This window comes from Silurus meridionalis, chromosome 8 (genome assembly GCF_014805685.1).
Source record: "Silurus meridionalis isolate SWU-2019-XX chromosome 8, ASM1480568v1, whole genome shotgun sequence".
In the NCBI taxonomy this organism is placed as follows: domain Eukaryota; kingdom Metazoa; phylum Chordata; class Actinopteri; order Siluriformes; family Siluridae; genus Silurus; species Silurus meridionalis.
In genome coordinates, this window is record NC_060891.1 from 22,359,185 (window position 1) to 22,372,194 (window position 13,010).

Below are 13,010 nucleotides of genomic sequence, written 5' to 3' on the forward strand. Positions count from 1 at the left end.
AAAAGCTTGCAAGTGAAAAACACACCTAATAGACTAACCCATTTGATCACAGCTGTATTGTAATGTATTTCTCCATCCTTTCTATTGAACTTGTGCCACCTTTCGCTTAAAATAAGAAAGATGAATTGTAAAGACAAGTCGAATAAATGAGAAGAAGAAACACATCTCAGGGACACTCCTGCTTTAATCAGTAGACCAATAGAGAGCATAAATTAGTGATTGAATGTCTCTCCATTCCCCTCCCCATCAGGGATCGGTATGTGCTAACTGCATGCACTCATGCACTTCAAAACCAGGGAAGACCTTGCGAATATAAATGGATCTCCTCAAATTTGCCCAGAACTTGACTCGGGCTGCCAGATATGGTTTTTATGGTGTCAGTTTAATCAAAATCAGGTATGTCAGGGGTCACTTAAGGTGGGCAACGAAAACGAATGGTAGAGGACTTAACATTTTATGAAAATAAAATGTTAAATGGCTGATCAGTACCTGACTCACAAAATGAAATGATGCAGGTAAAAGAAAATTCTGGATATACTGGCACTTTTATACTGCACTGGTTCACTGAGATAAAAGATTATATAGTATTTTAAGTATATATATATATACTTAAATATATATATATATGTGTACCAAAAGGGGCAAGCGCTCTGAACTCAACCGTCAGCATGGTGTGGAAGAACATCGCTGAGGTGGTGCAGCCCAGCGCAGCAAACAAGGAGGCGTGGCATCCTTAAAAGACACGGCTGGAGCTCAATTAGTGTGGCGGCCCCACACTGTCTTCAAGGCCGGCGGTGCTTATAAAAGGCTGCCAGGAGGACGGTGAGGTATAAAACCTTGGGTTCCCGACTAATGGCGACTCGTGCTCCTATTTCTCTCACTACAGTCAAAATAAAGAAATACGGCAGATGCGAAAGAGGAATTCCCGCCAGACCCTTGCAATGCCTCGTAAAGAAGGGAGACTCTCGGCCTTGCGGCAGGAAGTCTATGGCAATCTATATTTAATAGTTGGAAATGTACACAGCATAAGTATCACCTCTCCTATATATATATATATATATATATATATATATATATATACACACACACACACACACACACTTCCTATATTATATTATATAATCATACTATAATTAATTTTCAGTTCGAAACCAGATACAATATTCTCAGAATATGTTTTAAAAAAGCAATTTTAATATTTCAAAAATTTACATATTGTGCACCACTTTGGTCAAAACTTCTTTAAATTCATTAATAAAAATTTGAAACTTGTTCTAAAAAGAGCCTTTTTTTATTTTAATCCCTGGGTTAATTGACATATCACCAGGAGTTCAATTCCCTTCCTGTACTCAGGTTATCATCTGTGTGGACTTCACATCCACATACATAACTGTGTGGGTTAACTTCTGGTTTTCCTTTTTTTTCTGATTCCCTCAAAGCATGCTAGTAGGTGAACTGGGTAGATTACCATGAATTTTAGCTGTAAATGTTTGGGGGTGTCTCCCAACCGATAGAAGAATAGTAGAAACTTTTTTTGTGTAATATTTAATGTGTTTGTCCTTTTGCATGAATCCCAAACGGAATTAAATCTTATTAAAATACACAAAACCACTTTATTTCTAATGTCCTGCTTTCACTGAGACCAGTAACACGATTTTCAAAGCAAATTATTTTGAGTACATTTTTTATACATGTACAAAATATACAATGTACATTCCACATGTACACTGCTTAATATCTAAAACATGAATATATTGAAAGCCCTATTCTCTACGGCTTAATTACAGAATTCTGCAACAATATAAAAACATTGAATACCACATCTTTAGTGCATCGTTCCATGCAATATGTTCACTTCATTAAAGGTAGATAAAAAAACAGCCAGATCTCTTTCTCATCTTTCCCCATCACACACCTCCTCCCCACACCGAACAGTTAGAGACCAAGTCCATCACACGCATGCTGTGTGGCATGTAATTTGAGCTCCGGTGGCAGGTGTGTGAGGGATAAGGCATGTCAATCTGTTAATGTCTGATGCAGGACACTGATGAGTCTAAAGGACAGCATCCAGAACACGTGAGTACACGCAGTGCTTCAGGGAAGTACATACTGTCTGAAGAGTGACACAGGGGATTTGATTGTCCAAATACAGGGAACTGGTTGGGCTCCAGATCCCTGGAACAATTAGAAATTGTCTGAAGCTGCATTTGCATGACAGCCCGTGTGTGTGTGTGTGTTTCTGTTTTATTTATTTTGATTTTATTGCTTCATTCCCTTTTTCGTTCTTAAGCCTCACATGTGTACTTTTCAACAAATTCTCATTGCCATGCCTTTTAACTAAGCTGCTTTTAATTATCAGTATTTATGGCATTAATTTAGTGTACTTACAGCTCATAAATGATATAGCTCATGGTTTGTCTTAAGGGATGTTTAATAGAGTGCTACAATTTTATTGAATTAAAACCCCAAGGGAGGCAGAAGGGGTGTGTGTGTGTGTGTGGGAGGAAAAAAAATACATTGTCTGTGTTTGCATGGAAGAGCTTTTATCTTTAGTGCCTGAGCTGCACTTGTCAGACAATAAATGGGGAAGTGACACAGAAGCAGTTATGCTTTATTCAGATATCTCAAGTCACAGACAGAAACGCTCAGTGTTTTATCGTGATTGAATGATTGATAATAGATCTCTTTTTTGCAAATGTTTCTTTTTGAAGAAGATAACCAAACGTTCCTAGCACTCTGATCGAGCATGCAATAGACTGTATAATACACAAATACAAGTTATGTATTAAAATAGGGTAGAATTTGCTTATTTAGTTGTTTATGGGATTTTATGTTTATGGTTTGTTTGTGTTTGGAATGAGTTATTTATACAGTGTCAGTATTTATACAGTTTACCTGTGAAAAGAATTTTATCTTTTGTAAAAGACACATGCATGTACATTAGATAATTTAATAGTATGAAGATTTACCCTGCTGAAAAAAATACGAATAAATATACAAATGTTAAACTTTATATTTACATAAAGGGAGAAAAATATTTTATAGTGAATAACAGCTTTATACACTCTTGGCATCCAGACAGTTCACTGTCTTTTAAACTTTTAGCTGAAATTCCTTTATTCATTTTGCCAAAGGGGTTTTTTACTAGTTTGATATTTCTTTCTGAAATTGCGATCCAGTTCACCCCATTGCAGCTCAATGGGATTTAGGTGCAGTAACTGGGCAGGCCATTTCATAATAGATAACACTCCATCTGACTGTTTGCTCTCTAAATAACACTTATAGAGCTTGGCAGTATATTTCGGTCCAATGTCTTATTGTATGATAAAGTTTATACCAATTATCAAAGTCCAGACAAAATTACATAGTTTTGAATTATGGAATGGTATTCAGTATTTCTCAAACCTGGAATAAGTCTTCAACATTCCCTGCTCCAAAACAACCCCAAGATTGTATAGTTTGTCGAGTTTCTAGCTATATATAGATAATAAATAATATAAAATTATTACTATTATATTATAAATATATAACCAAAAACTTGACAAACTATACAATCCTGGGGTTGTTTTGGAGCAGGGAAAGTTGGAGACTTATTTCCTAATACAAAAATGACCCTAAATACAGACATTTGGCACACTGCATTTAAATATGCTTGTCTTCAGCATAATCGTACACATAAAAAAACCTGTTGGATTTATCCGAATTACCAACAACATTATCACTTTGCCATGGTGAACTCATGTCAACGTTTTAGCAGTCGTTACATCTTGCACCAGAATATGTGAATTCTATGGAAATATCTAGATCATATTCCTGTCTCACCTCCAGCATATTCAGGTTAGACTCTGTTCAGGATAACTCAGTTACTGAGGAGAAATAAATGATGAAATATCGGTAAAGAATTCTAAGCGATCTGATTATGACTCAGCGTCATAATATTAGTGTTTAACTTCATTTCGAAGGCCAGCGTCTCCAAATGCAGCGTGTTCAGCCCAGCACTCAGATTCAATGCCTTTACATCTTTTATGCAACTGTCTGGGAATCTGAATGAGATTTTTAATATCAAGGACATGATATCAAGTTATGAATAAGCACTTTTTTTCATATTAAGAAATTAGTCATGATCATTTGTTGCATCAAACTAACGTATTTATCCTTTTATTTCAGGACATATCTATTTAACATGGTTGTTGGTATAGTGGAATATGCCCTGTTTGAGGTCTTTCTGGGAGGTCGAACAGGGAAAAAACAGAGAACCTGATGAAGACCCACGCAGGCAATAGGGGAGCATGTGACACATATATTCTCATATATATTCTCATATATATCTTTATAGTTTTTGAATTTTATTTTTTACTCATTTTAGATTTTATGTAGTTTATAATCTTTATTTATCTGCCTTCTTTTTCTTGGTTTATTATTCTCCCGATCCTATTCCCTCATCCCGGACAGTCGTATAAAGCATTTCACTGCATGTCGTACTCTGTATGTATGTGTATGTGACAAATTAAAATTTGACTTGATTTGATTTGACATATTGCAGGTAATAAAGCTACCCTATGTGCTGCCATGCTGACCTTTTTAAATTGACATACTGTATTTACAAGAAAACCGATTATTAAAGGAATTAAACTGATTTAACAAAAAAAAAAGAAGAAATCTAAAATTTGTCAGAACATAGTATTTTTCACATCATAACTCCTGCACTTAAAAAATACAGAAAATACTTAGAAAATACATATGAAATATAAACTCCAAATTTTCATCCATCACTTATAGAAATGCATTTTGTTTTCTATTTGTGTGACAAATCAGTGGTGATGAAAACGGTTTTGTGTTGCTGTCTTTGTGGGATTCTGACCCAGAGAAAAAGAAAAAAATATGTCAGAAAACTTCGCAAACATTTTGGGGATAAAAAGGAGATCGCGGGCTTCGGTGTGACGGCTTACGGTAGATAATGATAGTGAAAGCTCTATTGAAGGCTGTTGTTGAAGAGACACAGGGTTTTTTCTACAAGACAAAAGAAGAGTGGAGCGACCACTCTGATCTCACAGCACGGCATACAATATTTTTATCTACTGTATATTTCTAAAAATCTCACTAGAAAATGTGCTCGCAGTATAAACAACCATAAGTATAAACAATCCTCAGTTACACCTAAAAGCCACTTACAAGAACCTGAAAGAGTACAGGAAATGACCGCTTTATATTCAAGCATAAAATAAAATATTCAAATGAAGAAATAAATGTATAAATGGTAAATAAACTGTAGAATATGATCCGTTTTATATGATGATGATTATTACCTTTTGAGGTGGTTATGGTCATTTGTAAATGCATCCTATATTTTATTTAATTTTTTTAAAGAAAAATATAATATATATTGGAAATGATGTCAGGCCCTCTTCCGAATTAATGGTCTATAAATATCTGTGTGGAAGTTTAAGGGCCATTATAAAATGTTATATAAGCAATTTGGGACGATAAAGGCAATGAGCACGCAAATTGGTAGTGAAATCCCATTTAGAAAGAAATACTGTATGCAATTATATAGTGTGATAGTTGTTTCATTACTTATGCCATATTGCAAAATAGTTGAAGGACTTACATTCATGTACATTTCATATGTTAACACACGAGTTATTCCTTAACACCTACTGACAGCATAAAGACATATTGGGGATGCTTTTATGGGGAAATATCTGATGTCTGCAGACACAGAGCAGATCATTTTCCTATAACACTACGTCCTAAATTGTTTAATTTTAACCTTTTTTATTCTTTAATAGTGTTGGTCTGCAAATGCAGTTAATATTTCTGCTTTATCACTCATGTAAGACGTAAACAATCTTACGTTTTCCCTTTTTTGTAACGCACCACTGGTGATACTTACATTCCAAGCCGGTTATAATTGATTATATTTAGACCTTTATGAGGCATTTGTCCATTCAAATCATCACTATACAATAACTATTTTATTAAACTCACAGTTTTCCTAGTCTGTGAATACAGACTTTATAGGACGTGTTCATAAAATCATTGTTAATGTAACCTGCTTTTAAAGGGATAAATTAGAGAATAAAAAAATCACAGGTCTCTTACACAGCATTGAAAGTTGAAACCAGCTTTCTTACCCATGGTGCAGTTGGTGATGAAGAGCTGGTCATACGTAGCCGTCTCGAGTTCCCCAGGTTGGTCGTAACTGGATGAAATCCTGAACGGTGTTTCCCGAGCCCCCAGGCTGAGGTGCACCACGGCCCAGCTGCCAAGGAAAGACAAAACCAGCAAGATCAGCATCAGGAGCAGGCATAAAAGTCGACGAAGTAGTGAAGTGGAGCTGTTTGGGGTCAGAGCAGGCCCTGAGTACCCTTCGTCTTCTCCCTGGGTTAGCTCAGTCATTTCTGGAGAGCTGGCAGAGGGAGAATCTTTCTTTCAGACACCAAACCTGCTCCCTCAGCCATTTTAGGCTCAGTTTCCGTGTCACACATGCGCTATCAAAACCGAGATCCAGCTGTTGCTCTGGCTCGGTGGATGTGAGCAGATGTGAGTGTATGTACGGACGAGTGGAGAGATGCTCAGTGATCTGGCTTTACCAAACACCCCCTGTCATAATGTAGTCAGTGTGCAGGCAAATTTTATTAAGCAAATTGAATAGATTTCACTTTGCCTTTGGCTGACTAACCAATGACTTTCCTTCTCATTCATCATTCATCACTCCCTCCCTCTTTGTTTTCATAGCTGTCTGTCTGTCTCTCTCACACACACACACACACACACACACACACACACACACACACACACACTCACATTCCCTCCCTCCATCCTCCCTGACCATCCCCACCCTCTTTCCCTCTGTGTTCACCTGGTTGTTGTGTTTTTGCATGCTTGTTAGCAGGCCTCTAATCTCGGCACAGGATTTTCCCTTGACATCCGATTCACTCAGTGTGAATTAGATCTGAGGAGCATGACAAAATTGCATCTCCAGTTGTTCTAAATAAACATGCAGATGGAGACAGATTTTAAGTGGGAACCGAATTGGTTGCATATAAATCAGGAGGAGCTGGACAGTGTAAGTGAATAGGAACACCATTACCGAGCTATTGCAGCAGTACCGTCTCTGGAGAAAGGTTTTCACTAGGAGTACATGAAGTATTTGGCTGTATGAGCTCTTTTGATGTTGAAGCTGCTGCTGTCAAACCCGTTACTGTAGCAGTATATATATAAAAAAAAGACAAACCTTTCCAGTTCAGTTCTCAGACTGTGAGAAAAGGATTCTGTTAGAGAACAAGCTTCCTTGTTACAAACGTCTACCTATTTATCTGTAGTTTTCTGAGGGAACTGTGTTGTGTGACAGAGGAAAAAAAAGGTCCTGCTTAATGTTATATCCAACCTACGGTAACATGTGATAAAGCATGCAGGGAACATTTCATTGTTTTAGACATTAAGCTACCTTCAGCTTTTCATCAGAGATGTGATTTTACTGATGAAGATACAGATGAATACAAATAGATATATATTTAGAAAAGTGCTACTGAAAAGAATAGTGCAATAATTTTAAATTCATAAAAATGTTATAAAAATATTTATAAATCAGAGTGCAAATGATGTTAATAATTCTGATGTTGACTATTATTATTATTATTATTTTTTTTTTTTGTGTAGTAGTAGTAGTAGTAGTAGTTGTAGTTGTAGTGGTGGTAGTAGTAATATATCTACATTATAAAGAGTAGCCTGAATTACTTTTCATTATAAGTAATTGTGTATATTGAATAAACTACAGTACAGACCAAAAGTTTGGACACACCTGCTCATTCAAAGAGTTTTCTTTATTTTCATGACTATGAAAATTGTAGATTCACACTGAAGGCATCAAAACTATGATTTAACACATGTGGAATTATATACATAACAAAAAAGTGAACTGAAAATATGTCATATTGTAGGTTCTTCAAAGTAGGCATCAAGAGAATGCCAAGAGTGTGCAAAGCAGTAATCTAAGCAAAAGGTGGCTACTTTGAAGAACCTACAATATGACATATTTTCAGTTGTTTCACATGTTTTTGTTATGTATATAATTCCATATATAATTCCACATGTGTTAATTCATAGTTTTGATGCCTTCAGTGTGACTCTACAATTTTCATAGTCATGAAAATAAAGAAAACTCTTTGAATGAGAAGGTGTGTCCAAACATTTGGTCTGTACTGTATATATTAATTTCAACAATGTTAAAATGTTCCACAAATTAGAATTTGCAATACCATCTAAAATTAGAGATGGCACTGATTTAAGTCTAATATTGTTATTTCTACTAAGACAAACTGGTGTGGACTGCAACTTGGAAAAACTTATTGGATGGTGGATCCTGTAAGTATCAGTAACAAAAATGGTATTGTGCCATTTCTAAAGAGAATAATACACCTTATATATATATATATATATATATATATATATATATATATATATATATATATATATATATATATATATATATATATATATATATATATATATATATATATATATATATATATATATATATATATATATATATATATATATATATATATATATATATATTTTTTTTTTTTTTTTTTCTTGTCCGAGAGGTAAATTTAAAATCTTCCCTGTGTGTGCTATTAATACTATTAACAGTTACTGTTCACACTTTTCTTCATTCTAATTCACATTATAATTTATGCGATTATTTCAGGTGAAGCATCCTGCTCTGTTCTTCCCACGGTGTGGGTTTCATTACAGTATGAATGCTCACCCATTACCTAATAACGCTGTTCGATTCCTGAGCACGGACCAGCGCGATCTGAGGCGTGGGGGTTCATCAACTGTTTCAAATTCGATTAATCTCCTTTTTGAAGCTGCAGACGAGCCATGTTTTGTTTGGATTAGACCTCAATATTCAAGGTCACTGCTGGTCATTCTGAAGTTCGCTCCTGTTTAAAGAAGTGCTCATTTACATTTGAATGTCTCCCTGATGCTATTGATTGACAACAGGGAAGCCAAAACACATACAGAGTGCTTCTGTGTTACTAATTGATCTATGAGCTTTTACATCTGCCAATGCAAGACATAGTGAAGTCATTATCATTTTATTAGGAACAGCTGTAAAGATGCAGACACAGGTCAGGGATAGACAGTTCAGGTTTACATCAAACTTTAGAAAGTGAATTAGTATGAGGTTTGTGATTTTAAGCATGGCATGAATCAGGGTCCCAGATGGGCTGCTTTGTGTATTTCAGAAGCAGCTGACGTCCTGGGATTTTCTCACAAACCTGTCTCTAGAGTTGAAACAGAGTGATGCAATGAACGGAGACATGACTTAGTCAAAGATGTGTAAAATGAAACGCTTTGTTAATAATAAAGTTCAGAATAAAATTGGTTTACGCTAACAGGAGCGACACGGTAACTCAAATAATCACTGTTTACTACCGTGGTGAGTAGAAAAGCACCTCCGAAATGCACAGTTTACATGAAATGGTGTAAAAACAAACAAATCAAAGGCAGAGGGTCTGACAGGCTGAAGAACCTCGTTGATAAGTGAGATCAGGATGCCTTTTTTAATGGCATAATATTATTATGTGAGAGAAATCATGGCTTCTAATGTGATGGTTAGGAAGATCCCTGGTGGTCATTTGCTTGGAGAGAGACTGAAAGCAAAAATGAACTTTCACCTACACAAAAGAAATTAGTATGGACAGTTGGCAATTGACACATTTGTACAAATTGTGTTATCTCCTTTCCAGTTTGATGACTCTACTCTTGATTGAATTTTTTTTCAACCAAAAATTGTTTGTATGCAAGAGGGCGACACATTATAATGGATTTTAAATGAATCTGTATAATCGGTGGTTCATTTGCAGCTTGTTTTCTCAGCTTTCTTAAAAGTAAGTCAGAGTTCTAAACTCTGAACTGAGGTGTTGTCAAATATCCATGTGCTCAACTGGTACTGAAGATATGACATGGTTAGCAATTTTACACAATAGTGGCTCCGCTAATGATTTCCCATTTGGTTTGTCCCTCAAAATTAGTGCTAATGGATGCAATTAGTGTGCTAAGCCACACCACTACAGGCAGCAATGCAGTAATAACACACCTACAGACAAAAAATGACTGGCAGGTTTTTTGCTGATCAGCTTTTCTTTCCCTTCTAGATTTATTTTTGTAAAAAGAAATTTGGACTTTTTTTTTATTAAGACCTTCAAATTTGTGCTTTCATTGTTATACCTATCCGACGGATATTTAATCACTTTATTAATTAAAATGTTAATTCATATGTATTTGGCCACACTCAATGATCTTTTTTAAGAACAGCAGTTCTGACAGATGTGATGTCTGTAAGACAAATCACTATAGAAAAAAATTTAAAAGAGACAAATATGACTAACACTCTACAAATAAAAATATATATAACACAAATGAAAAAAAAAATGATGTTTTCTGAGAAGAGAGATTTATCCACAGTCCGGGTTTGGAACAACATTTCCCGATATGGACATGTTAAATCTGGGTTCGCAATTTTCCTGCAACACAGTAAACAAGCAAAAATATGTTTAATTAAGTAAAAAAATGAGGCTTATGTTAGACAGATTGAGATGTTTTGGCCATGCGCAGAGGAGGGACATTGGTTATATGTGTAGAAGAATGCTGAGGATGGAGCCACCAGGCAGGAGCAAAAGACGAAGGCCAAGGAGGAGGTTTATGGATCTGGTGAGGGAAGACATTCAGGTGGTTTGGAGTGTGCTTATCGAGATTTCTGCTTATTCAGCCACAAGGGTGTTAGTAAAGTCAGGAACTGATGTAGGTTGAGGAGGCCTGGGGTACAGTCAGTGTTCCAATTTTTGCCAAAGGTTCAATAGGGTTGAGGTCAAAGCTCTATAGTGGGACAATCAAGATCCTCCAGTCTAACTTATGTAATGCATATCTTCATGGAGCTGGCTTTGTGCACAGTGGCATTGTCATGCTGTAACAGGTTTGGGTCTCTAAGTTCAAGGGACAGTAAAATCACATCCAAAGACATCTAATACAATTATGTGTCTCCAATTTAGTGGTTACAGAACCATATATGGCTGGAAAAGTCAGGTGTTCTAGTACTTTTTATCATATAGTGTTCTTTGGGGACATAATCAGCTCGCTAGTTGCTCGCTAGCTCGCTATCTTTTCTAACATCACACCCTTTTGTGTATCGTTGTGATTTTTTTTATATGTCGTGTTTTCCTTGTCATACATGAACGCATAATGCTTTTTTTTCAGCTGTCTGTGTGTGTGTGTGTGTGTGTGTGTGTGTGTGTGTGTGTGTGTGTGCGTGCGTGTGTGTGTTAGCGACAGTTACATTTATTTCCTAAGTCTTGACTTTGGTGCTGGAACATGATTTACATGCTAACTGCTTGTATCAGGGAAAGTGACGCTGCCATCTTATCAAACATCTTTATGAAAATGTTCAAACAATTTCCTCAAACAAAAAAAAATAAAAAAGACATAATATTACCAGTGGCAGTCTGTGTAATTCAAGTCAAGTCAAGTCAAGTCAAGTATATATATATATATATATATATATATATATATATATATATATATATATATATATATATATATATATATATAAATAAAAGCAGTTGAGACAACATGGGACGAGTAAAAACAGTAAGAGTAGCACTAACCAGTACAGTAGGTTACGTAAGAAGGATTGTCCATATACAAATAATAAAATAAATACTGTACATGTAAACATTTGGCTGGATGTAAACTTTTGGCTCAACAGAAGAGTGCAAACAGCAGTTTGTGCTTAGTTGCGTGGTGTCCTACCTGAATTAATCCAACTCTTAATACCATCATTATGATGTCACGACAATAGAAACCATCAGTATTATAGAGAAATGGAGTATAACAGAGTGCTGTATGACAGACAGGTATCTCATACAGTGAGAACAAATGGCATTACTAAAGCAAGAAACCCAATGAATGCAACGCAATAAAAGTCTTTTTTCACTGCAGCCACAGCTTCACCATCCGCATACATCATCTCTAACAGAAGCATCAATATTAACTTCAGAAAATGACCCAGGCTGTGCATTTTTTTGTGCATTACAGTTTTCCTGGGAATTTAAAATAAGGTCAAGTCAAGTCAAGTGGCTTTTATTGTCATTTTCACTATACACAGTGGTACACAGTACACAGTAAAACGAAACAACGTTCCTCCGAAACCCTGGTGCTACACTAAACAACAAACAACATAAAGTGCATCGAGTGCAGCCTGGTGCAAACAGTGCAAACAAAAGAACAGTACAGACAGACAGAGTGCAGACAGACAATACAAGACAAGACAAAAGACAAAAACCAAGTATAGCGCCGACTAGTAAACCTACTGTATACTTAAATATACAGTACTGTGTGAGGAGAAATGTAAAAACTATACCCAGGAGAAAGTACAAACAGAACAGAGCAATGTAGTGCAAAAAAACAGCAGCAAGGAGGTGCAAAGACAGCATGTAAACATTATACTGTAGTATAAAAGGTGCAAAAACAGCATGTAAACATTATACTGAAAGGTACACCCAAGAGAAAACCCAAGAGAAAAGCTCTTGAATTTAATGAAGAAAATAGATTATTGAGAATAATGTAATTTACATTTCTGGACAAAAATCTAATAAAACATAAGCTACTGATAGCCTTGATGGCCAGCCACTGAATAGAATCTATTTAACTTCAGAAATAGGGAGATATGTAGGTGCCGTTTACACCTGCAGTAATGCATGTGTCCTCAGTGGCCACCTGCAAATGGATTAGTTGAGAAATTGTGTTACAGTCGGTGCTCTATTTTTTTTAGCTAAAATGTTGTGAGAAAAATGTATGCACTATTTCATATGTTCTGATCACATGGCTTGCTATGAGAGTGCAGATGATAAGTGAAGCTAAATCTGTAGCTGTTCATGTTCATGTTGTTTTAGTGTCACCCATATGCTTAGTGACAAGTTGATTTCCAATTTTTATTTAAT

At 35.7% G+C, this 13,010-nt stretch overlaps 1 protein-coding gene across 4 annotated transcripts in view; it reads right to left on the reverse strand.

Annotated features, from left to right (window-relative positions):
• Positions 1 to 13,010, reverse strand: part of alk (ALK receptor tyrosine kinase) — a 457,491-nt gene that overhangs the window by 70,382 nt on the left and 374,099 nt on the right. For 3 of the 4 annotated variants that reach the window (XM_046855620.1, XM_046855619.1, XM_046855621.1), the window contains one exon: positions 6,135 to 6,262. In XM_046855620.1, the coding sequence (XP_046711576.1) occupies positions 6,135 to 6,262 (128 nt within the window). Of the gene's footprint in view, positions 1 to 6,134; positions 6,263 to 6,367; positions 6,569 to 13,010 lie in introns of those variants that run through there. The other variant, XM_046855622.1, reaches the window with a different exon arrangement.